The sequence below is a fragment of the Acipenser ruthenus genome, chromosome 24 (genome assembly GCF_902713425.1).
Source record: "Acipenser ruthenus chromosome 24, fAciRut3.2 maternal haplotype, whole genome shotgun sequence".
NCBI lineage: Eukaryota > Metazoa > Chordata > Actinopteri > Acipenseriformes > Acipenseridae > Acipenser > Acipenser ruthenus.
In genome coordinates this window covers 18,330,331-18,355,237 of record NC_081212.1, presented here as the reverse complement: position 1 = coordinate 18,355,237, position 24,907 = coordinate 18,330,331, and the positions used below count along the sequence as shown (strand labels likewise).

General features: G+C 40.2%; 1 protein-coding gene across 5 annotated transcripts in view; it reads right to left on the bottom strand.

Moving 5' to 3' along the window:
- The window catches only part of LOC117429444 (casein kinase I), a 72,622-nt gene that overhangs the window by 8,679 nt on the left and 39,036 nt on the right, over positions 1 to 24,907 (bottom strand). The window contains exons 5-12 of one of the 5 annotated variants that reach the window (XM_034048893.3): positions 14,779 to 14,930; positions 13,014 to 13,248; positions 11,598 to 11,683; positions 11,410 to 11,494; positions 10,960 to 11,108; positions 10,586 to 10,693; positions 6,842 to 6,952; positions 5,995 to 6,101 (exon numbers count right to left, since the gene is read on the bottom strand). In XM_034048893.3, coding sequence (XP_033904784.1) covers positions 5,995 to 6,101; positions 6,842 to 6,952; positions 10,586 to 10,693; positions 10,960 to 11,108; positions 11,410 to 11,494; positions 11,598 to 11,683; positions 13,014 to 13,248; positions 14,779 to 14,930 — 1,033 coding nt within the window. The remainder of the gene's footprint in view (positions 1 to 5,994; positions 6,102 to 6,841; positions 6,953 to 10,585; positions 10,694 to 10,959; positions 11,109 to 11,409; positions 11,495 to 11,597; positions 11,684 to 13,013; positions 13,249 to 14,778; positions 14,931 to 24,907) is intronic. The other 4 variants (XM_034048894.3, XM_034048897.3, XM_034048898.3 and 1 more) reach the window with 4 other exon arrangements.

The following is a 24,907-nucleotide window of genomic DNA, read 5'->3' as shown; positions in this document are numbered from 1 at the left end:
AAACTCTGTCTAGGCTAGAGTAATGCATGAAGAGATCACTATAAAACTGAAGAAAGGCCTCAAGGGTGCTTTGTGAACTGCCCACCGATCTAAACAGATTGGGCTGGTAAGAGATATTGCATCAATAGTCTCTGACCCATCGGAGGCACAATCATTTTCACAAGCCTCTTATCCGCTGATTGTACCTCAGCAGTTCTACATGTACACATAAAAAGAAAAAGAAAAAACACTATAGAGAACACGAGTTTAAAAAGTGCATGCACACGGTGTGAAGAGAAAGCTCCAGACTGTGACACACAGAAAGCGTCAGGAGTGGATTACAGGTGTTCTAGATGTCTCTACAGAGAAGAGAGAGCAGGCAGGCCGGCTCTGAGGAATCTACCCACATACAGGACCTTAAAAGCATTCAGTGCCAGCAGCGTGGCAGGCTGCCCGGGCAAGCACAGATAGAGGTGCTTGTTTCTGCAGCATCAGTAAACGAGCGAGTGAGAACAGCAGCATTAAAGAGTGAACAGCTTCAAATGACATGTCCATCACTCCTGTTAACTTTTTATATGAATTCATATGTACAGTTAACCCCCCTCTCTTTTGGTAGGACAGTCTTCATGTGCTCACTTTGGGAGGACAAGAGGAACTCAAAGAATCAAGACAACAGTGTTGTGTGAAAAATGCTTGTGCCGGTTTTCCGGTGCTACGAACGAATGAATTGCTTAAGTATAATGAGTTGCATATTTAAATGTCTATAGATGACTGAGGTGACGTTCTGGCATAACTGCTGTATTGAGCCTAATCGTCATACACTACCTAAGGGTTTTGCAGAGTGTCTAGTGCAAGGCTACTGCAAATAATATTTGCTTTTTTTTCTGTTGCTAGAAATACACACTAGGTGGCACTGTGTTCATCCACTCTTCTTGATCTTTATTATGCATCTGTGGTGCAGAACAAAAGCAGCTGCAACTAAATGACTGGCCTTGAAGCCAAAGCAGTTGACACAAAGCTCAGTATTTGACCAATGGCATTCATAAATTGCAAAATGAAACCCAGTTAATGGGATTTGAAGCGATTTACTCTTTAAGGCTCATTTATCCTCCTCAATCCTTAAAATCAATGTAGGGTTTTCTTTATAAATCTTGCACAGTAATTTTAGGGATGCCTTTAAAATGGGGGGGTCTTGGCACTAAAAGAACCACCGTGAGATACTTCTAAAGGAAATCGTTCATTTCAGTACCTCCAGATGCCAAGGAGGAGACATTAGTGTCAGCTGGGTGACAAGTGGAGACTCATACCCACAACTCCTGTACCTGCAGCCTGACGAGTAGCTCAAACCGACCAAGACTTGGCATCCGTGAGCCAAATGAGGATTTTAGTTTGCATAGCATTGCAGCATTCAACAGCTGATGCAAGTATTAAAAAAGAATGCATTTAGATCCTGTGGGCACATTCCGCTGAAAAGAGCGAGTCAGCCCCTTCTCGGAGGAATCAGCTGTGCTGTTACTTTGACCCATGTGGATATTAATGGTGTGCAGGTGGATTGTGCTGAAAGTGCTGTTCACTGAAAGATACTTTGGCCTGTCTACTAAGAGTACAAGTGTCTAGATCATACATCCCCAAATAACAACTGCAAGTACAAAACCCATCAGTATTGTGTTAACAGATATATGGGATGTCCATGTAAAAAATATGCAAGGGAAAAAATTGACTATTGTACTGTACACAGTGGTAATGCACTGCAAGATGGATTTATTTTTCTAGATTTATATTAGCAAATGTCACTGTCTGGTATTTCTAATCTATGGGATTTTACATGCTTTTCTTTGCAAATGCTTAACTATACGACAATGAGACTCAGGTACTGTAAAACTATATATTAGAGGTTCTGTAAACAAAATATAAAGCATCCCAAGGGGCATAACGTAAGCCATATGGCATCAATAATCAAACAGCTATGCATGGTACAAAGCAAGTGCCTTATAATAATGAAATAACACTGTGCTTACCACCAGGTTACAAGTCTGACCTACTAGGGAAATAAACAGCACTTTACCCACACAAACCACCTTGGAAATACAGCACCAACATCCCTCTGCACCTCTCGCTTTTTAAAAACCAAATTTTGAGAGAGTGGTCAGACCCAGAGAATTGTTTGGTTTTATTTGTAAATCCCAAAGTCTAGTCTGGTCCACTCCCTGTTCATGTGGACTGGAGAGAGGGACTCACCACAAGTTGAGCATTTTCACGCAGCTACAGAGAGTGTAAAGAGAAAAGACAAAGAGATTAATACACAGAGGTGAGATGGGACTGTCCTCATGCTAGCCAGACGTGCAGAAGAGAGAGAGAGATAGAGAGAGGGAGAGGACAGGGATTTACCCAGGGCGAGTGCCAGGACTTACTTGGTTGTCCTTTTTTAGGCTCATTTCTATTCTAATCTTACTAATCATTTTTCAATCGAACCGTTCGCAAAATAGGAGTCCATATTTATCACTAGGCATAAACACTGTGCAGCATTTATTTTCAGTCCTAAAAAGGCAATACATAATTTTATGGCTTGAATGAAAGCAATCTTGCAGCTATCTACTGCAGTTCGAATATTCTTACAACCTCAATTATCAAGCTAGCATACATATAGAATGTTGAAGTACTATCTTTAAAAATTTACCATCTGTGTAACTGTAGGACTGTTGAAACAAGGACAAAGTGATTTTAGTGAATTGCTGGATCCAATATTTCACACACGTTGGCAATCCTGAAACGAATGTTTTGTTGTGAAGGTCGAAGGTGGTGTTCTACGTGAAATATTGGAGCAAAGTTAACAATATTGCCCTAAATGGCCTTTTTCACATAAAACAGCACTAAAGGTTTTGTTTGGTAAGGAATGACTTCCTCAAAATAATAAGAAGAAATAATTATTTCATTGAAATTTATCCTAGCTACTGTTTATCTAGCTTCTAAATTCTAACCTGCTCTGCACTCTACAGTATTTGCTTTTTAAACTAATAAAATACAGCATCTATTAGAATATAAATGTAGATTTATGGCTTACAATTGCAACATTCCCCTCTAAAGCAATGCTCATGCCCTTTCTGTCACTGTAAACTGCCCTCGGCTTCATCTTATGCTATTAACCAAACTAAAACAGGCAACCCAGCAATATCAGTGGATATTGCTATTTATTAGTCATGACATTCAGCATTCAGTGATTTGACAAGCTATTACATCAGCACTAAACTCATTTTGAACTTATATATATATATTTCAAAGCACATGTGCCTCTTACAGCACAAGCTTGGTCTACTGACTTGACCCAACCTGTTAAGTCTCGGGAGTCCTCAAGGGAAATGAAGAGCTACGCTTTCACAAAGAGATATTGGAAGAGATGCAAGAGCAGGATTTTCTAAAGCAATCACAAGGATTGCCTTTCTGTCTTCCTATGCTGGGTAGCAATATACCCGTGTTACAATTTACTTGGTTATCATAAAACACAGCAGGAATAATAAAGTGGGAAAATCAATTTGGCTCTGGATTATGAACATTTGTAATATTAATATCACAAGAGAACACATCACAAGGAACACCTGCATTGTATTATAGACCGTGCGGTCAGGCTGGCATCCCGGATAAATCCCTTCGGAGTTGGACTAAAAGCAAAAAGAGATAATTCGAAAAAGAGCAGGCAGCAGATCACACAACACTACATCAGATCAGCCCTAAACCCAACATAATGAAGTATTTGTGGAGTTTCACCATTGGGTCGGCATGGTTTAGGCTGAAGTTGCCTGTACCCTGCTTTTGGCTACACACAGCTATCAATACATATACAAGGTCCCAAAAGTGTGATTTCCAATGCTTTTGGATTCCTATTGTAAATTTAAGCACAAAGAGATCTAGGACGGTACATGCTTGTTGACAAAGCTCCATTATCACCCCATAATTGAGCAGGAATCCACTCTCGCTCAATAAGGGTTCTGAGTCACTGTTTAGAGAGAAAGAAAAGTAGGTTTTTGTTTTAATGGAGGGCACATATGTTTTGTTTTCTACGGAATGAAACAAAGTTGAACATGCTGATGTATTCTGCTGTTTTAAAACGTTATTTTCCATTATGGATCCATTTGATGAAACAAATGATATTTCATATAAACCACGTAATGCAGTGATACTGTTTATACACTAGGTTTGAATAAGGTAGTGAGGACACACTCAAGCTAGACTCAATCATGTTTGCTATCAGACAAGGAGGCAAATTAGAAAGCTTTAGAAAGTTCACCAAACTACCAAATTAACTCATCTTCACCCAGAGGTAACCCAACTAATTCAAAAGCATCGGTGGGGTTTTGGAAGGCTAATACAGCAAACCAGTCTGCATTGCACGTCTCCTGCTTAATGTGCAAGCACCTAGTTAATACCACTTGTCATCTGGTATTCAGACTCAAACACAGATCAAATGATATCAAATCACTTGTCAAATCCAAATTGTTACAGGCATCAGCTACAGGGAACGCAACAGCTTATGGTGTTAGTCCAAGAAACTTGTTTGCCTTCACCTGCCAAGTTTTTAAAAGTACACATTTTATCTACAAGGGAGTTGTAAAGTGGCCAGCTGACTTTATGATCACCTAGTGTCATTTTAAAATGATAAAAACATTGACGGAAATGCCAAGCAGGACTGCAGCAGGTTCCAGAGACACACTGACTAGCCTCATTCTAGCAGTCCATGTCTTTACAGTGTGCCAAAGACCCACTCTTCTGTTTTGCTTTAAGGATCTCAGGCTTTTAAATGTTTTACTTGTGTCAGAAAAACAGGGATGTATTGGTTGCATTTCATTTGATCTTTTGGTTTTACGTTGTAACCATGGAAACCTTTGTTTTTATTTTTACATTTGAGATGCAAATTGGGGTCGATTCATTACTGCTGTAAATGAAGCAACGTTTTGTTTTTTTTTTCCCTGCAAATGATTATCAAAGGAACAAGCTCTAGTTGTTAGTCAAATGTTGTGTCTAAAATGTTCGCATTATCATATCAAACTAGGGTTTGAAGGGATCTTGTGTAAATCAGTCCACAGGAAACAAACTTGTCTCCGCTTTAAATACATGACAGTATCAGTTTTCCCGAACAGTCTTACCTACATTTATTCAGGCTCATGAGGTGGTGGGTGTACCAGACAAGCATTATATAACAATGACTGTGTTTCAATGTCAATATTCATTTTATTGGCCTTGGTTGTGTACATGCCCCAATAAGGTATTCTAAAATCACTTTTTTTATTATTGATGTTAAAATTTAGTATTCAACTATTTAAAACCCTATAAGAATGTCCAATTCTGTTCCCTCACCAAAGCAACTCCCAACAACAGCTCTGGAGAAGTTAAGGTCAGTGGGCATCCTCTGATCCCATTGTGGCAGCTGGACCAAAAACAGGCTTGTTTGAGGGTGTCCTTTTCATTCCAACTTTACAATAAACTTTCATAATACTAGTTCCTTCCATAATTAGATCAGACTAAAGATATCCTAACAAAAACAAAAGCTGGAATAAAATGGCTATTCAAATAACATATGAGTTAAGAGAGATTTAGCAAGTGCTTTTGTAACGCCTAGTGAGGACAAATGATTTAGAAGATCGGTAAGGAAACTGTTCTGTAATGTGGCCTCATGAAGCGATAAATTCCCTGCCCAATTAACAATCACTTGACAGAAGTATTTAAAAAACGTCATAATTAAAGCAGAGAAGCCAGGAGGATGTATTAAAAGAGTAGATTTGGGAGCAGCTCATGGATAATTATCTATCTGCTGGAAACAGGCAACTCCCCCACCCCCCAATGAACAAATGCATACCCAGTGGCAAAATACTCCCTCCCCTTGCCAACCACTTCACCCTCCCACTCTGGCTGTTTTAGAACAGAGATGGGTGCACACAGTCATGCAGAAGCACAGATAAGGTTGCATCACTGGAGAGACCCGGGCAGTGCTGTGGAAAGGAGTAAGGGTCCTTCTGTACATACTTAGCCTCGTCCACCACTTCCACCTCCGCCTGGGCTGTGATTGGTGCGTTGGAGTGGGCAGCCAAGGGGTCGTCTGCATTCAGCTCTCCATTGGTCGAACTGACAACCTAGAGTAAGTGGGAAGAAGAGGAGGCGCTGAGGATTGAAGACCAGTTTCTAAACGGTGTGTTCCAACGTAATGCAACATTTATTTTAAAAGAGGCTTAAAAGAGTTCTTAACTAGTTTCCCTCTGTATACTTTTTTCTTTCTAAATCAAGCCTTTGTGACTTTTCAATCTGTTTAATACACCACGGTTGCCTCAATACAGTTCATTTGCACATCTGGTACACCGCAGCGTAACCATTAACCTGTCCCCCAGTAACACTATGCCCACAGTGGACGTGAGAAGTGCCACATTTTTTCTGGGCGGTTTTTCCTTACTGATGTATTTCTTAAACAGAGTTTTGCAGTGGGCTGGTTAATAGTTACACTCTGGTGTGCTGTGCTTATGCTATTCTAAGAGCTCTACTGAGGCCACAGGGGTGCTTTAAAGTTTTATTTATATATATATATATATATATATTTTTTTTTTTTAAAGTCACAAGGATGTGAGAACACAAAACAGAAAATACAAAAGAGTGAATCTAAACAAGTAGAATGCATTAGTGAAGAAAACAAATAGCAATTTTCTTACCCCTGATTAACTTAGTAGCATTTTCACAGCACCATTTAGTTACATATTTCATTCTTTCTAATGCATACAACTTATCCATAGCACCTACGGTGGACTTATCAACTGCTCCCAGTTCACACCAACACAAAAAAGACCACAAACTAGAAGGGGCCACAAGTCCTGAATGTGTGTACCTGTACTGATCCCCCGTGCCTGTCCGCAGCCAGGTGGGACGTTAGGTAAGAGGTATTTGTCTGCCGATTGGGCTGCACTTCCCAGGCTCCTCTGCGGTCTGAAGAAGCCGTCTGCTCGGAGGGTGTTAGTGAGCGCGAGAGGGGGAGGTGAGTGGTGCAAAACCGTGGTCATGCAGCACAGCAGAGAGAAGAGCCCAAGCAAAGCAATAAGATAATGTGTTAGTTATTAAAAAATAAATAAAACAAAGAGCTGGGCAAAGCCTGACATAAAAAACACTGCAAGGGAACAGTGTGCTATACCACAGGGTTGGTGGATATTACAGTGCAGAGTTGTGAACTATTCCTGCGGCAGGTGCTGTGGTTCTAACCTTTTGATACTGTGCTAGTTTAGTGGTATCCAATGGGCTTTGCCAATGCTTGGTATGTGAAAGGCTTACCGAACAGTGTGTGGGGTTCAGAACAAACCCATTGTTTACAGGAAGTCTTCTGTGTTCTACCTTACCATATATTTTACATTTGGTGCCAAGGTCAAAGCCGTGTGTATCTACTTCGCTTATTCCTGGGTCATTCCAGCTCACATGGACCAAATTCTGGGACGGTGCTTCTAACATTTGCGGTTAATGATGCATCACACCACGTGTGATTGAGAAAAGGGTTCCAGTGTAGGTGTTGTGTGGAGGAAGAGAAGAGCTGTGAAACTCATAACCCACATAGCAAAAATGTGTCTGAAGGTGGGAAAACATGCCCATTTTGAATAATCTTATTTCTCTCCATGTGGGGGTTAACAAATTGCATTTATTTTAAATCTCGTGTCAAGAGCTTTCTAACAATTTTAAATTGACAAGTGACTGACGTAAGGGGTTGAACAATTCCCCCCCCGTTGCCCAACTAATATTTTTATATTTATTATTCATGTACCCTGGGTCATTAATAAACTATGGATTTGACTTGAACAGATACCCGTGCATAAATTAGTAGAAACTCAAACAAGAGAACTCTTCAGCTGAACATCACATTGAAAAACTCCATTCTACACTATGCATGGGTTTCTGTTCGGCATTCACTCCACTGTAATTGCATTTCAATTATTATAACCAGTTATGCTGTCTGTACTGATACACAGTAATACATATTAAAGTTCATGGCTTGTGTGAGGAGAATAATAAACAGCAATTACTGTGATTTGAAGATTACTAATGTGTGTGCAGTTTTTATTTCCCAGTTAATATAAAAGAGTGGTAAACCAAAGCTCCAAAATCAATTTCCTTACGTCTTATTAGTGTGAGCAACCTTATTTTTATTGTGTAGAAGGTATTTTTATTTTATTAACCCTAAAGTACAACCCTATGGATACAATCACTATAACTACTGCTTACTGTGCTGTAGGTCAAACTGTCTTCTTTCAGCTTGACCACTGCAGAAATCATCCTCTCAGGAAGCAACAGAATACTTTAACTTGCAGCGTTGTGTTTTAAATTATCAGTATGTCCCAAATTCAAACATTTAATTAAAGAAACAGGCAAGGGCCGAAAATAACTAACACAATAAAAGGGAGGTGTTGCTGGTAGTAAAATGTTACAGTAATTCAATTGATGTTAAAGCCTTGGTTATCACTTCTTTAAAAGTATGGCATGCATTCACTTGTGACATGAGTTGCTGAAGTAAGTAAGTGGACTTAGGTTCTCTGTAAATGGTTACTAAAGGTAGATCCAGAAGTGAACGCCTTCTCAGTGTAAGCAGCAGAGGGGTCTAAGCAGCGTCGCCTGACTGCCTTGTGAAACAATCCTGCAACTCAAACCGTGCTTTTTGCAGCCCGATAGGGATTTAAAAGCGGTTTTACAATCAATTTCCTTTATTAGCATCTGCGGCATTATCCATGCTCTTTCTGCTGGAGTTCTACTTTATACTTTAATATTTAGAAAATACTGATATTTCACAGACGCTATAAAAGTGCTACTCTCTGGTATGAAATCGCTTTTTTGTACTGCAGATCAGTTTTACACTCATGGGACCTACTATACAGAAATTGATTAGATAGAAGAAATTGTTTTATTTTAAGTCTGTACTTAAAAGTATAAACAAAAACAAGCAAAAGATGTTCAACACAGGAAAAGGGCAACCAGTGATAATGCTAATAACAGGTAAAAAACTAAAAAAATAAGTTTGGTTAGCAGGCCAAACATTAGAACGGCTCATCTCTCTTCTCTGGCAAGCTTTAATATAAACGTGTTCCCCGTGTGAACCCACAGGTCCTGGGAAAGCTGATATAGCAGAGTGGAATCACAGACAGAGCTAGCCAATACAGCGCGCTGCAGAGCTGGGATGTGAGGGATCACCTTGCCTGCTCAGGGCGTCCCCATTGCTCACCGATCAATAAGCAGTATCCCGGTTGCCCCACTTCCCATCTGTCACTGATGTTACAACAATAGACTGGCAGATGTCTTCCCATTTTAGTTCTTTAAACCGGTCTTAAAATCTCAAGGTATTTTTTGTATTAAATCAACAGTGCACCACAAATCAGGTTCAAGTTTGCACAAAAATTCAATTCCTTGCGTTTGTTTATTCCATTCTTTATGCAAGGTCATTTTAATTGCAAGGACACCCGCTTGCCATCACACGATGCAACATGAAGACATTGAAAAATATATATAGATATATGAAGACATATAGAGATATATATATATATATATATATATATATATAGATATATATTATATATATATATATCTTCATATATCTCTATATGTCTTCATATATCTATATCTATATCTATATCTATATATATATATAGATAGATATAGACACACACAACTGACTGTGTGGTTTTCTGATATTGTAGAGTTCACAGCAGGTTAGCCTTTGGAAGTATGTAGTTAACAGGCTCCAAGACTGTGGGGCAATGCAGCTTTAAAAATGTATCCCATTATTAATCATGAGGATCTTTAAAAACACCTCAGCTTACTCTGTGATTTTAACAATTAAAATGGATACAGGCATACAATAACGGGGTATAGTTTGACAAGAAAAGACATCAGTCATTTAAATTGTGATGCTGTTGTCACAAGATATATATGTTTCGGGAGAAAATAAACACCAACAAGAGACTGGGTTCAATGCAAACTGGGCAGTGCACATTTCAAAGCAAGATATTACTGTTAAATTAAAGCATGAAAAAGTTTTGTTCTGTGCCCAAATTGTGATACATGATGCATCCAGTGTCTTTCTGATGTTTTGTGCCTGTTTCTATACTTTTAGAAAGAGAATTTTAAATTGTCACAAATAAAGTATATTTTGCTATCAACTATCAAGTTCTTGGTTATGAAAAGCTAATTTCTTGGTTGTTGGAATAAGAGAATCAACAGGTCATGTGAATCCTAGGAGACACAGCGATTGGAAAAGAAACACATTGTGTTTAAATGTACAGCGGTACCTCGTTATAACCCTTTACTGTGCATCTGGTTATAAAAGTGGTCAGGGCTCCCATTTGCCACATAATGCCAGCTCAGTCGCACTTGAGGTCTTATACGAAGGCTCCCAGCAAGAGCTTTAAAAAGGGGGAGCTTGTCTATAAACAAATGTCATACACTAATGCACAATGCTTGCTTAAATACAGTAATATGATTCTGACCAAATGTGGTTCTTTGATAACCAAGAATCTGAGACTAGCATATAAACTGAGTGAATTCAATGCGCATGTGGATTGTAGTGTGCGAGTGTCTCAGGCTCTGTGGATCGTGCACCCACCTGATTGCGGAGCGGCTGTTGCTGGGAAGGCCGGTCTCTGTGGACGTGACTCTCGCGTGTGATCGCTGATGTTCCTGAATCCACGTGAACCGACCCCACTGGCGTGGGCTGAGTAAAGAGACAAGCAGCGTTTAAAACTGGGGCGTTTAGACCGTCGACAATAGGAAGGACTTTTGAGGTTCTTCATTTTATAACTGAAAACATAGGCTATCTTTGAAGCCATATAGAAGTACTACAATGCATTGGTTTTCCAACTTTTTCCAAACAAATGCAAATGACAACCTCATGATAAAGAAAGCATTCTACTCGTTTATTACCCAGTTACTGGCAGTTTTATAATCAAGAAACAACGATAAATAAAAGTAAATGCTCACTATTTGCCGCCCGACCCAGTCATAAGTGTAATCAAACGTGTAGCCTTTCCTCTCAAACAGCTCAGTAAACAACGTCCGTAAATATTCATAGTCGGGCTTTTCAAAGAAATCTAACCGTCTCACATAGCGCAGGTACGTGGACATCTCTTCTGGAACAAGAAAGAGGGGCGTTATAGAAGCACATTGTTCTTCATGTTTCTAATACAGCAAGACATGGTTCCAATCGCTTCTTTCCCTCTTAAACTGAAATCTGCACACACACTGAAGAGGCAGATATCTTCAAGAAGCGACTGAGAAATAAATACAGGTTTACCATAATGTGTGTCTCTTCTATAGTGGAAAATGTGAGATCTATGAAGGAAAAAAGACTTTATATTATTCCTGTCAAGACATGTTTGCCATCCCTGTTGGCATTCTGCTGATGAGAGCCAAGTTGTGGTGTGACCGTACCTGGGAAGTTCTCACAGAGAACCTCTATGGGAGTGTTTCGTTTTGTGTCTCCGATCTTCTGATAGCGTTCCTTCAGGGTGTCTGCCTGCAAAGTAACACAGATTCATGGTGGTTCATTTAGCATTTCAGAGTTTATAAAACCAGCAGTTTTCATTAGTCAATTAAAAAACTAAAAATCTGTTACATACCTTTAGCCCCTGCCAAGGAAGACTGCCCCGGAGAAAATACATAAACATATGGCCTAATGCTTCCAGGTCATCCCGCCGACTTTGTTCTTTGGAAGAAAAAGATCAAGCAAGACGTCAAATCAGCCAACACAAACCATTTAAAAAACCCTACATTTCAACAAAGCCCTTAGTCGAGTTCAACAGAGGCACATAATAATGGTATGTTGAGGGGAGGGGGTCAAAATGTAGTGCCTGAATAACACTGGACAATAAAGGGAAGAGAACCAACAAAATAATTCCAGCAAATCTTACCTAATATGAATTACTGTCATTTTGTAGGCGTCTCATTTTCTTGTGATATGTTATGATAAAAGTAAGACGTTATCTGCAGATTTTTAATAGTGGAAAGAAAAAAAACCACGTTTACCAAAAGGTGTGCATATTTTGTAATGGAAAATATGAGTGACATAGCATATTAGGTAATATTTACTGGGATTATTTTATATACTATTTTTCTAAATATTTAGTGTGCCCAATTAGTTTACCTCCGATTTTCTCCCTAATTCGGAATGTCCAATAATTTTTTTTTTGTTTCTCCTCACCGCAGTAATCCGCACACAGCTCAGGAGATCTGAAGGTTCAGTCGGCATCCTCAGATCCCACGACCAAGCCAGCTTCCCCTTTTACACCCAGGAACTAGACAGCAGATGTCCATGAGCTACAGGTCTCTGGAGGACAAAGGCCAGCCCTGCAGGTGTCTGCTCTGAGCTCACTGGGTGCCTGGCCAGCAGGGTTCACTGCACTGCGATGAGGAGAAACAGTCCCTGACTGTTTTATCTCCCAATGTAACACTCCCTTTGCAATCCCCAACAAAGACCAGTGACTCTGCAAAGCCAGGATGCGAACCTGTGCTGTATGACCACGTGGCTGTGCTTCTGCCAGGAGTGCGCCACTCGGGGACCCCATTTACTGGGGTTATTTGTCAGCTCTATGTACTTTAAGATACATCATCACTCTACTAAATGGAGTGCAGTTCCCCAGGATATTTTCCTATCTGAATTAGCACAGTAGTTTGCAACTAAACAATGTTTACTTTGTTTGGTTTCGACTTCAAAAATGGCAAATATTGCTACTCTGTGCAACATTACAACCCTCTCCACCCTACACACAGCTACAACAAACACAGGCTGTTCTTTGGAAACATATTAGCTGCTGTTTACACTGCATCAACATCAAACAGTCTGGAACCACCTAGGAGGCCTGCTTTGCAAAGCTGTCGAACTGCCTGATTCACAGGCGAGGAAATCTGTGGAGACAGATTGCTGATGAGGAGCCAAAAGGAGAAAGTTCTGTGATTTAATAAAGCAGAGGCCTTGGACCAACTGAACTGACAGCAGCACCACCACCACCTATCTCCCAGTATGGGGCTAGACCCACCTTTCCCTAGATGAGTGTTGATGGACATGTATCTGGCAGTCCCGGTCAAGCTCTTGTGTTCCCGGTAGGGGATGTGTTTTTTGGTTTCAGGGTCTATGTACTCCTTGGCCAGTCCAAAGTCTATTATGTGAATAATGTGTTCCTTCTTGTTGCCCTGCCGTCCAATGAGGAAATTCTCGGGCTTCACATCCCTGTATATCAAATTCTTTGAGTGCACGTACTCCATCCGCGAGATCTGCAGAGAAAGACACCACAAAGCTATATCAAGAAGTAAGATTAGCAATAAAAAAAACTGGCAAACGTCTTCCTGAGGACATTTAATATATATATAGAGCTTGAGAAAAAGAAACAAACATTCCGAATGTTTGCTATTTCTTTTCTTTAAAAAAGAACTCCCAGCAGCGAGAGGCATCGGCTCGCACTTGAGTACATCTGAATGGGTCAAATATGGTTAACTATTTGTATTCACATACGTAGGAGAGAACTCGTGGAAAACCTTATGAAAAGACTTCCACATCCTTGTCTTGATTTTTTATAAAAACTACTGTAAAACAATGTCTTTGAAATTTGGTTTATACGTTTTAGGACAGAGGTATTAAGATCTGCCAGTGTTTATGATCATTAAAACAGATTCCTACAGTATATGTTCATATTACAGGGATTGAAATACAAGTCTCCCATTGCATAGCTGTTTGATCCATTCCTGGTTTTACTAATAAGACACACCTGAGCTTGTTACCTATACACTGGGGCTAATCAAGCACATATTCAATCCTGAAATGGGTGAAACTACTATGCGACAGAAGTCTTATTTCCATCCCTGTATTATAAACAAGTACTGTATGACAGGAATATGCATATTCATGCCAAATCAAGCGATACACAATTAGAGCTTTCAGTATTATGAAAAAGCAGAAATCTGTACTACATCCTCAGCAGGTATGTGTAAAAGTAAAGAAGATGATAGAAACTCCACAAGATCACCTTGCATGGCAGCACCCCTTTGATTTCTGCTCATAGCAAAAGCTTTGAAAACTACAGGAACGGTCAATAGTAATAAAAAGGTAGATGTTTGTATCTGACTAACATTCCTTTTGAAGCCATAAGCATATGTACATGTGATCTCTGGTCTTGTAAGTTTAGAAACGAAGTTTCAGGCATCGATATATCAAAGCACTCCAAGCAGAACGAATGGCACCTACTAATACCGCTAGAACTGGATAATTCATATTAAAAAAACAAAGTAAGGAATTTAAATTGTGTTTTCGTGCTTTAAAAAAAAAAGGGGGGGGGGCAACTTATCAATTACGTGCAGCTTGGAATTTAGTACAGATATCACTTTAGGAATGAAGCTAAGAAAAGCGGCATTCACATATTCAACAAACTCCCCTTTCAGGTTTAGAATGATTGAATACGAAAATATATTTGAGTGAATAGGTCATTCTGTAACAAATCATGAACCCAGCAACCTAGTTACAAGAAAATGACACAAATACATTTAAAAATAAAAAAACACACCATCAAGCCTCTGGCTCAAATGGATCCTGAGATATAGCAATTTGATAGGTAAGCTTTTCAAACCGTAAAAAACAAGATCTGCTATGTTTGAACCACAAAATAAACATTTGAATTGGTAGTTTCCAATACAATAAAAAACGCCCCATGTAAAGAAATCTGATACAGTGCTGTTGAAATGACCGTTAAGGATCCTGATTTGTCATAAAATAACCGAAATGCATTAAATCAGTTGCACAACCAGACTTACCAGCTGTATGGCTATCATTAACACAGTCTTGAGTGAGAAAGTCCTGTCGCAGAGGTCAAACAGGTCTTCTAGGCTGGGACCCAGTAGCTCCAGGACCATGGCATTGTACTTCCCACAGGGGCCAAAGTAAAACACCTGGGGCAATCCCTCTGCTGTGGGACAGGGATACAAGGAGACAGAGTCAGCAGCACTCGAAACACAATAGGCTGGACATTCATAGGACTGCTAGATTCACTTAACTTTTCATCTGCACCATTCGGATTAAAATACAGGATTGGTCATACCAAACATTGTGCGTATGACATTTGATCAAAGAAATCAACCCTTTTTTAATTTTTTTAAATGAATACAGCACATATGGAACGTTTTTAACCTTCATTGAAAATTCCAACAATCACTGCTTAAAATGTATCAGGAAGGGGAGTGAAAATTAACACTGTACTGGTATTCATGCCTATAACACTGCACAGAATGTTTCTCCCCTTTCTTTAATGAGTAATTTGTTGGGGTACCAGGCTGATTTAATTTTTTTAAAACTGTAAAATGGCACAAATTATACTTTTGTTTTGCAGCTAATTCAAAATGAAAAGACTATTCAAATATTCACTTCACTTTTTAAAGAACATTCGAACATGAAAAATCGATGTTCGTCCAGCACTGCTAATACTGTGCAGGGTAGCTGAACTACCCAGTTTTGACCCCTAGAGGGCAGGGCTAGGTTGCCACACATTGACAAGGCTGTTTGTGGGAACGCCTGAATGGCCACCAGATAGATCAGCGGTTCCCAACCCTGGTCCTGGGGACCCCCTGTGTCTTCTGGTTTTCATTCCAACTGAGCTCTCAATTACTTAACTAGAACCTTAATTGAAATGATCATTTGCTTAATTAGACCTTAACTGTTTTCAGCTCTTAAACTGTTTCTGAGTTCAAGCTACATAAACGTTATAGCTAACTTGAAATCTGCAACTATTTAAGAGCTGAAAACAAGTAAAAAGGTCTAATTAAGTAAATTATCAGTTCAATTAAGGGTATTTCTTCATAGTTTACTCCATATACACATTAGTGTTGTACACATTAATACAGTGCCTTAAGGCAGCCCCAGGGGGGCATGGTTGAGGCTCCCAGGTGACCCATAAAGCCATGCCACTTTCCTTCTCAGAACCACCAATAGCACGGTCTCGGAACTGTGGCTCCCAACTAGGAAATTAACACACCAATGCTGAATTGTGTGCTTATGTTGAAGATACAATCCACTGGCTTGAAATGGAGACAATGAAACCCATTTTGCTTGTACTCTTTTATTCTTTGTGCAGTTCTGAAAACTTTATAAAAACTAGAAGCATTTTTAAATACAGGAACTGACTTCGATATCTAGGTAGAACACTTTATCAAAACCACAAATATACCACTGATGCATATTTAAATAAGTTAAGCATTTCTAAAAGGACAGGTTTAAAAAAAAAAAAAAGGCATTACAAAAAACACATTGGATGGTCATATAACATCTGTCCATAGGAATTACTCATGAAAAAAACATAAGCAGTAACCCAGGTGAGTCACTTTCCATTTTACTGAAGAACTGGGCACTTACACAGTATAGATTCTGCACACAGTACTTTGTCAGGTTAAACAGCGAGGTGTCCTTTAGCTCCTCTGGCGTTCAGCTTCAAAACCCCTTTACTGGTTTTCTATTTCGACTATTTCATTTTGAATGACTATGTTGAATTTCAGCCGATGACAACTTTTTCTGTCAGGATGCTAAATTCACTTCCTGTGTAACAGATAACAGGGTCACTCCTTAGCCCATGAAGTGAACTTCTACAAAAATAAATAAAAGTAATGTTTTAAGCTTATTACACAGTATGTGTGCAATAAAACTTTGACTCCATATACAGTACAAAGTGAGCTGTAGGAAGGCATAACATGTGAGTCCCCAAACAGTGTTACGAAGGTAGAAAACCTCCGGTCCAGACAGGGAATGTACAGTGTTTTCCATCGGTAGGTACAGTATGTAAACACCGATAACACTCGGACTTCCAGTTTCCTTAAGCAGCTCCCACATGACTGCCATCAACTTCAGTGCAAGTGTTCCAGTGGCAGCCACAGCATTCACTAACAAGTCAGGAGAGTGCGGAAATGGCTTCACAGCGTTCGTGAATACGCTACACTGGAGTACTTCGTTTGTGAAACACATGGCTTGGCTGTTCCGTTAGTTTGACCAGACCCAGTAACTCTTCAGACTAAGCAGCATAAGACTAAGCAGCATAACAAAACCATTCAAAATCTAAAAATGACATCAGATAATGACAAACTTACAAAGCAGTACAATCTGTGCCATGTGGTGCAATGACAACAACACTAAATGTGTGATGTTACAGTATTAGATTCTATAATTATGCTCATTATTAGGAGTTTATTTGGCAGACGCGTTTATCCAAGGCGACTTACAGGTGTTACAGGGAAACATAAGATTACAGTGCAATACAAGGTTAGAATGTTAAAACAGCGCTCATCCTTTATTACCATGTCTGACAGAGTCCAATTATTTTACTCTGGTTTTTCTCTCTCAATTTGAATGTTACCTCCCCACTGTAACCCATTCTGGAAGGCCTGAAGTTCACTGGACAACCTCAGTTCCCTCTTTACACTTAACTAACAAACAGAACTTCCCAAGCTAGTGAACCCTGGAGACAAGGACAGGCCTACAGTCTCTGCCTGGGTCTGGACTGCTGTCAAAACCCAGCCGATTTTCCTCCCTAACCTGTGGAAGCTCAAATACTGATGCAGCGCTGCTTATAGGCCCCCAGCTCGACTGAGATTGTAACCACTTACCCTGCACATCACACAGTGCGGTGAGCCATTGAGGACCACTCTCGCTCTCCATTCCTGAACACTTAATTCACAACATTTTAAAAATCTAAATTAATAGCACCTTTATCCTAGATCATCACACCTGTCTGTGTGTGTGTGTGTGTGTGTGTGTGTGTGTTCAAGCCCACTATGAGCACTGAGCCATTCAAAAGCATACACAGACCTGTGCTGTTTAATATGGAAATGATAGCCCTGATTTCCCTTCACAGGAAACCAAGCCATTTGCACTCAGGTAATCAGGGCCTGCGCTCTGTCTCCTGCATTCAAAAGTGGGAATCAGTAGATAAAGAACTAAACATTCTCCTTCTAAAAGTCTCTTTGGCAGGCATAGCTGATCAGCTAAAAGAAAAACTATTTAAGTGGCAAATCCAAGGGCTTACAAAAGAAATAACCTTCAAAATGAATAAACTTCAGTAGCAGTTGTGAATGTAATGCTGAGATGACATGCTATCTGACCTGTTTAAGATTCAGCCAGCACTATCTGTGTTTTCTGTAGCTGTCAGGGAGCAGACGGCCCTGCATTGGTTCGACCCAGTGATTAGACTGCTACTTACATTTCTCATGATTAATAATGCTACACAGAAACATTAGATTCAATTGCAACATCCAAAAGTTTAATCTTGGCAATACTGTAAATCTTACAATAGCCTCAAAACAAAAAAAGTTAAACTTGAATAACCTGCATGGTGATAGGTGGATTAACACAAGTGATGCACAACAGAAGAATTGCCTTGACATCAGGAGCAATTTTGTACCATCTGCTGCCTATATAATACACCATCATTAGTACAATAAATGGACCATGTCGTCCAAGGAGGTGAATGTCAGAAGAGAACAGGGGGATGGCTAGCTGAATGCCACAACAACTGCAGTTTTATAAAGTTTCACTTGTACTTCTTTCTCTGACAGAACAGTTTAAACAAACAATCACATCCTGAGGTACAGTACTACATCACTGCAGGCCAAGCAGACTTCTTAAAAAAGCTAGTCGCTTCAAATGTCATGTGTTTATTGTTCCTATTTTATGATATTTGCCATCGAGTTAAAATCAAGACAATATAACCTTTCAACTCTGCCAGCCGCCATTTCTGAATGCAGTGCACCAAAAAATGAACAGCCTTGTGAATTTTAAGTGTTAAAATAGCATTGCTAGCAATTACTGCTTTGAAGACAAAAAACACAACCAGCAGGATATTGGTTTCATTGTCAGATTTGCATTTAGAAGCACACAGGGGTGTTCTCACACTACGACTGCTGAATAAAAAGAATGAAAAACAGCCCAAAATCGTCACATTCCCTGCTGTGAAAGCCTCTTCCCATCTAAAAAGGACCTGCAAAAGGGTAATTCATCCAAACAGATTTTTACACAGGCAAGATAATGACTGTCTGAAAGTACTGAGGCTAGAAGGTATTTTACCTCATGGAGTTTACACCTTTAGTGTTTAGCTACGCTTTAGGGATTAAAGGATACTTTCAACTGGAAAAATATTAAAAACGGGCTGTCTGTGGTGTGAATGCTCCTACTGTAACTATCCACAGAAGCAGATGAGCCACAATCCAGCTCCGATTACACAGATCATAGGGTAATTACTGCCTGCCATGTGTGGGGGCTGTGCATGACTGCACTGCTGACTCAATCCCAAATCATCATCTGAGATCACCACCTAGTAAAATGTCTTCAATTTTATCATCCACCTCTTACGACTGCTCAGACACTTGGCAGCGTATGTAAGCACACCTACATTTGTTTTGTATACCTTATTGTGATGTTTCCAACCACTGTGAGTGGTTCTTATTGCAATTACTCAAATGTGGTGCTCTTTACATTTTTTTGATTACATCAGCTCTTCAGTTCTAGTTTCTGCAAAGGCCAGACATCGGCTTGACATGCTCTCTTCAAGAGATCAAAAATTTTAAGCCACAGCAATTGCTCTTGCTTTAGTGAGGCGACCTGCTGCAGGCCGGAAGCGTGACCCTAAAAAATAAAAAGCTCAGAGTGAATGGGGTGAGTTTCAGGTCACACTGGCTCTGGAATTCCTTAAAGACACAATAGGAAGGGGAATGAAAAGCAGGAGTCAGTGGTCCAGTCTGGGTATGCAGAATGCAGAACTAGATTTCAGCAGACAGTGGCTATGGTTAAACCTGCAGCCTCATTACCAGACAGAACAACCGACATCTAAAATTGTGAAATGTGTCTGAATAAAAATAGAGCATCCCCTGTGTCACAAAGTGCATTCACCAGTCACCAGTGGTGTCCAGTCACAGTGGGTAAAATAAAATAATTAACTACTGTCCTAAAGAAACATTTGGACAAGGCATCTTTGACAAGTAGTGCTTAAAGCTTTAAGAATACAGAGGCGACAGAAAGGTTGTTTGTGAGAAAAGCTGCTGGTGGGTTGGGGGTCTGCTGTGGCCACACACAGTCCCTCTGGTGGCCGCATTGAGAAACGCTGCCCTGGAATAGTAATAAAACACAGTTTACATTCTAACAGAAGATACTGAATTCGGGGGTCGAAATTACATGCTTCTTTTTTGTACTTAAGCAGGCCATGAATACTGCCTCCTCTTCTACTGTATGTACTGCTGAAGCTTTAGGGGCTGTAGTTACCATTTGCACTACTTCTTTTTATCTCTATGGCGCACTAAAAAGAGTACAAAGAGCAGGGGGGTATGAAGCCAGCATTGTGGCACAGCAGAGAGAGAGCGAGCGAGAGAGCGAGAGAGAGCGCTTTATAGTGTTTGTACCAAGAGCACAGCAGATTTTATTTATGGCCACCAATATAACTACAGTACGTCACATCCTGCATCTCGCTGGAGTGTAAAGTCCCTGTCTTAGCCTGGAGGCGAAGGCAACAATGGAAGGATTCCGAGGCAACCGGGGAAACCCCTCCTGCGTTCTTCAGTGTCCCCCCCCTCCAGGTTACACTCCTACCCCGAGACTCTGCTTTCATCATGCTGCACACAGAGGCGTGCAGGGACTTGTCTGGGAGTCCTGCCAAGCACAATGCACACGTAAATTATTCCAAAGACGAACTAAAGACCAAAATCTACTTTGCCATCACTTTGAATTTGACAATTTTCATTCATCTGTTATCGGCTAAAAACCACAATTATCCTGAATCATGTTTTAACGCCCATTGTTTTTGTTCTTATTTTGACAGTTTATTGCTGAACTCACTATTTTAGCAATTTTCACAGTCCCTTTAACAGTAATATTAATTAGGGCATGTCAATCTTACTTTTTTTTTTTTAAATATATATTTCAAAACAAATCAATTTACAAAATTGGGTTTAAAAAAACCCCCAAAAAAACAGGAATTTAAATTGCTTGACCTCTGAATCATAAAAGACGTATTTACTTTTTTCTAAAACTAAATGAATCACCACCAAAAATATTGCACCTTGTGCCTCGACTCAGTTTGGATTGCATTCAAATAAACTGGAATCCGGGGGTAAAGCACTGAAAATGATGCCCCAATACTGGCAACAATTGTTTAAAACAGACTGACTGCACTGAGCTAAACCAAACCAGCTGCAACCAGTACAAAGAAATCCCTCTCGGAGACCGACTTCAGGGCTTGGTACATTAGCAAAGCAGAAGTGGCTGGTATGGGGGCGGACATACAGTAGTGTCGCCCGCCCTCCAACATTACTACCACGCGGTGTGGAAAGCAGTGCTCTGTGAATACAAATGAGGCCTCATTGCTGGTATTCCCTCGTTAACACACAGAGCTGGTCCAGGCAGGGCAAGGGAATCACACATACAGTGACACACTGATGCGTCTGCATTTTCAACCCTCTTGTTGAATTGTGTGCAAAAATGCAGATGCTCGTTTAGCGTTGAGTGCTAGTGGTTTTTATTATAGATTGAAAATTCATAAATCTAAGTCTAGGACAAATATTTGAATATTCAAACACTGCTTGAAATGTTTGTTCATAGAACATCATTTATAAAGGACTGTACCAAACAGATATCATGCAAAGAATACCAACACATAAATGGTGTATGAAATGAAAACCACACATTCTGCTGTACAGGTAATTAGGTCATTCGATGGGCTACTGGGTTTATTTAAAAATCGTGGTATTTTTAAAGAATACTCAAACCTGAGAATGTTTGTCCCAAGACTAAAAATCACGATTCTATATGAAAATATATTAATACAAATTTTATTTTATGATCAAATTTATCAAATACCTTGTCTCCGTTTTGATCTGAAATGCCCGATTTGAATGACGCACCACTGCCACCCACAATGATCAATGAACGACCTCTGTTCCCCCTGTCAAGTCAATCAACTTGTTTCACCCACCAATCCACAGCCAATCAAGCTACTGAAACCCCTTGTGGGGTGCCTGACCAGTACGAGTGGCTGAAACGCAAAAAAGTGAAACTATCCTCAGCTGACTATCCTTGCCAATGCAGCACTCCCTGTAATAAGAGCTCATCGGTCCAATATGAACCCATAATCCAATGATAAACAACATTCATCAACACACACAGCAGCATGTTTCTCATAAGAGAACTATTCTGGGAATCCTTTTAATGAGCTGTTGTGGTGATATTTTAGAACAAGACAAAGTTAACACCTTTAGATACCTCAATGTCATTCAAGTACCTGAAGGGCAATAGTTACAACTGGAGCTGCATAAGTTTTTATTATTATTATTTATTTCTTAGCAGACACCCTTATCCAGGGCGATTTACAATTGTTACAAGATATCACATTATTTTTTACATACAATTACATTATTTTTTACACATTTTTTACATACAATTACCCATTTATACAGTTGGGTTTTTTGCTGGAGCAATCTAGGTAAAGTACCTTGCTCAAGGGTACAGCAGCAGTGTCCCCTACCTGGGATTGAACCCACAACCCTCCGGTCAAGAGTCCAGAGCCCTAACCACTACTCCACACTGGTACAAATAAGTATTAGCTTTCGCACAGTAGTGACTGACTGCCCTAATTATAACTATACGACTAATTATAAACCAAACTTTTAAAAGGTTTAAGTTTACGGATGCCCACCGATGTTCTAATAAACCTTATTTTTCAGAAATACAGAAATCCATCTCTGGCTATGCCAAGCCAGGGCTTATATTCCAGTTCAAGAAAAAGCACTTCAGGACAATGAGCGGCATGCCTACAACTATAAAGCAATTGTTCAAACAGGGAAGCATTATTCAATTTAGCGTTATAAATCCAATGTTTCGTTCTCTGCCAGATGGTTTAAGGAAGGCCTTTTTCCAATGCCCCCAATATCACAAACTCCTGTCTTATCACCTTCCATGTGTCAAGGGAAACAAGTATTCAGCAATAATCTTCAGCAAACACTGGCAGGAACACAGTTTCAACAGCATGCCCATAAATCACAAGGACAGGCTTTTTAGTTATTATACAAAGCGCAACACATGTTGCTCACCAGACTGGAGGTGGAACGTAGTGTTCCTACTGTATCTTCTTCATTCTTATCCACTACAAAGATATCCCCACATTCCACTCACTGAAACACTGTGATAAACACATGTCCTTGAGTCCGAATCATCAGGCCACACTTCCACCCAGTCCATCAGCTTTAACCATGATGCAATGCTGCATTGAAGGTCCCTCAGCTCTAACTACAAGACCACACTGCCTCCCAGTCTCTCAGCTCTAACCTGTAGGCCACACTGCCTCCCTGTTCCTCATCTCAAACCACATGGTCACACTGCCTCCCTGTTCCTCTCAAACCACATGATCACACTGCCTCCCTGTTCCTCTCAAACCACATGATCACACTGCCTCCCTGTTCCTCTCAAACCACATGATCACACTGCCTCCCTGTTCCTCTCAAACCACATGATCACACTGCCTCCCTGTTCCTCTCAAACCACATGATCACACTGCCTCCCTGTTCCTCTCAAACCACATGATCACACTGCCTCCCTGTTCCTCTCAAACCACATGATCACACTGCCTCCCTGTTCCTCTCAAACCACATGATCACACTGCCTCCCTGTTCATCTCAAAACACATGGTCACACTGCCTCCCTGTTCCTCATCTCAAACCACATGGTCACACTGCCTCCTTGTCTCATAGCCATGCTGTTTTTAAATCCACAAGACAGGAGCTGTGCAAGAATGCACACTATGCCTAAATTAGCATTGGGAAATAAAGCATGAATTGCTGCTTTATAGACAAGTAAAGAATCTAATAACAATGGATAATTTGTAATAACTGTACCAACCCTAGAGACTAGAAGAAAATCTGTTTGCCACAGTGAATTACTCTTACTGCCACATTCAGAAACACTCACTTAGCGTTAAAGACAATGCGTATTTTTTTTAATATTGAGGAAGTACAGTACACTTAAGTGAGCACCAATGCTCTAGCGCTGTTTCTTAACATTTTGAACCAGTCTGAACATTACAGCTGAACTTACACCCACTGTTTTGACTGATGCATTGTAGTAACAGTGTTATCAAGGTGTTTTCACTAACCCTGGACCTTACCCAGTTTTACAATGCACTCAGCATCTGAACTGAGGGGCTAACTTGCATGGCATGTCACAATCTGTCTGTGTGCTAAAAAGTGAGGTCAGGTTACCTCGCCTGTAGTGGGAAGCAGATTCGTAGCCCAGGCCTCTAAATAATTGATTTGCTTCTGCTCTGAAGAATGATTAGAGCTGGTCTGACTGGGAGTGCCTCTCTTGCCCCCGAAGGGCCTTCTCCTGATTAGCTTCCTATCGAGCCAAAGAAAGAGCAGGGGGAGCGATGCAGCACAGTGGGGCATGCAGATTTAACACTTCAAAGTGAATAGGAGTTAGTACAAAGAGAAAGCTTCTGTCAAGCACTGACTTAGTCTCAGTGCTACAGTACAAAGAACTGATACAGCCAATGAGACACTTTCAGCTGTAACTATAAACACTCGTACGTTCTAAAACTAGCTAATGATGAACTATTAGTATGCCATGATTCAGGTGACATCTTGACCATTTTTATGACACAACTGGACAAAACTGCCTACTTACAAGCTGCTTATAAAAAAAGGAATGAGAGGGGAGCGCCAACAAGATTTAAAGGAAACTGTATCGATTTATTTTCTAGTTTCAGAGACCCTGACAAGCCCTAATGGTGGACGGCACAACACTACCTAAAATATTCCAAGATTAGTGCTAATCAGAGTCTGTCAAAGTTGACTACTGCTTTTTATTTCTGCTGACAGTTCTAGTTCTCAAAACTTGAGGATTTCCACTGTTGACCCTTTTCATGGA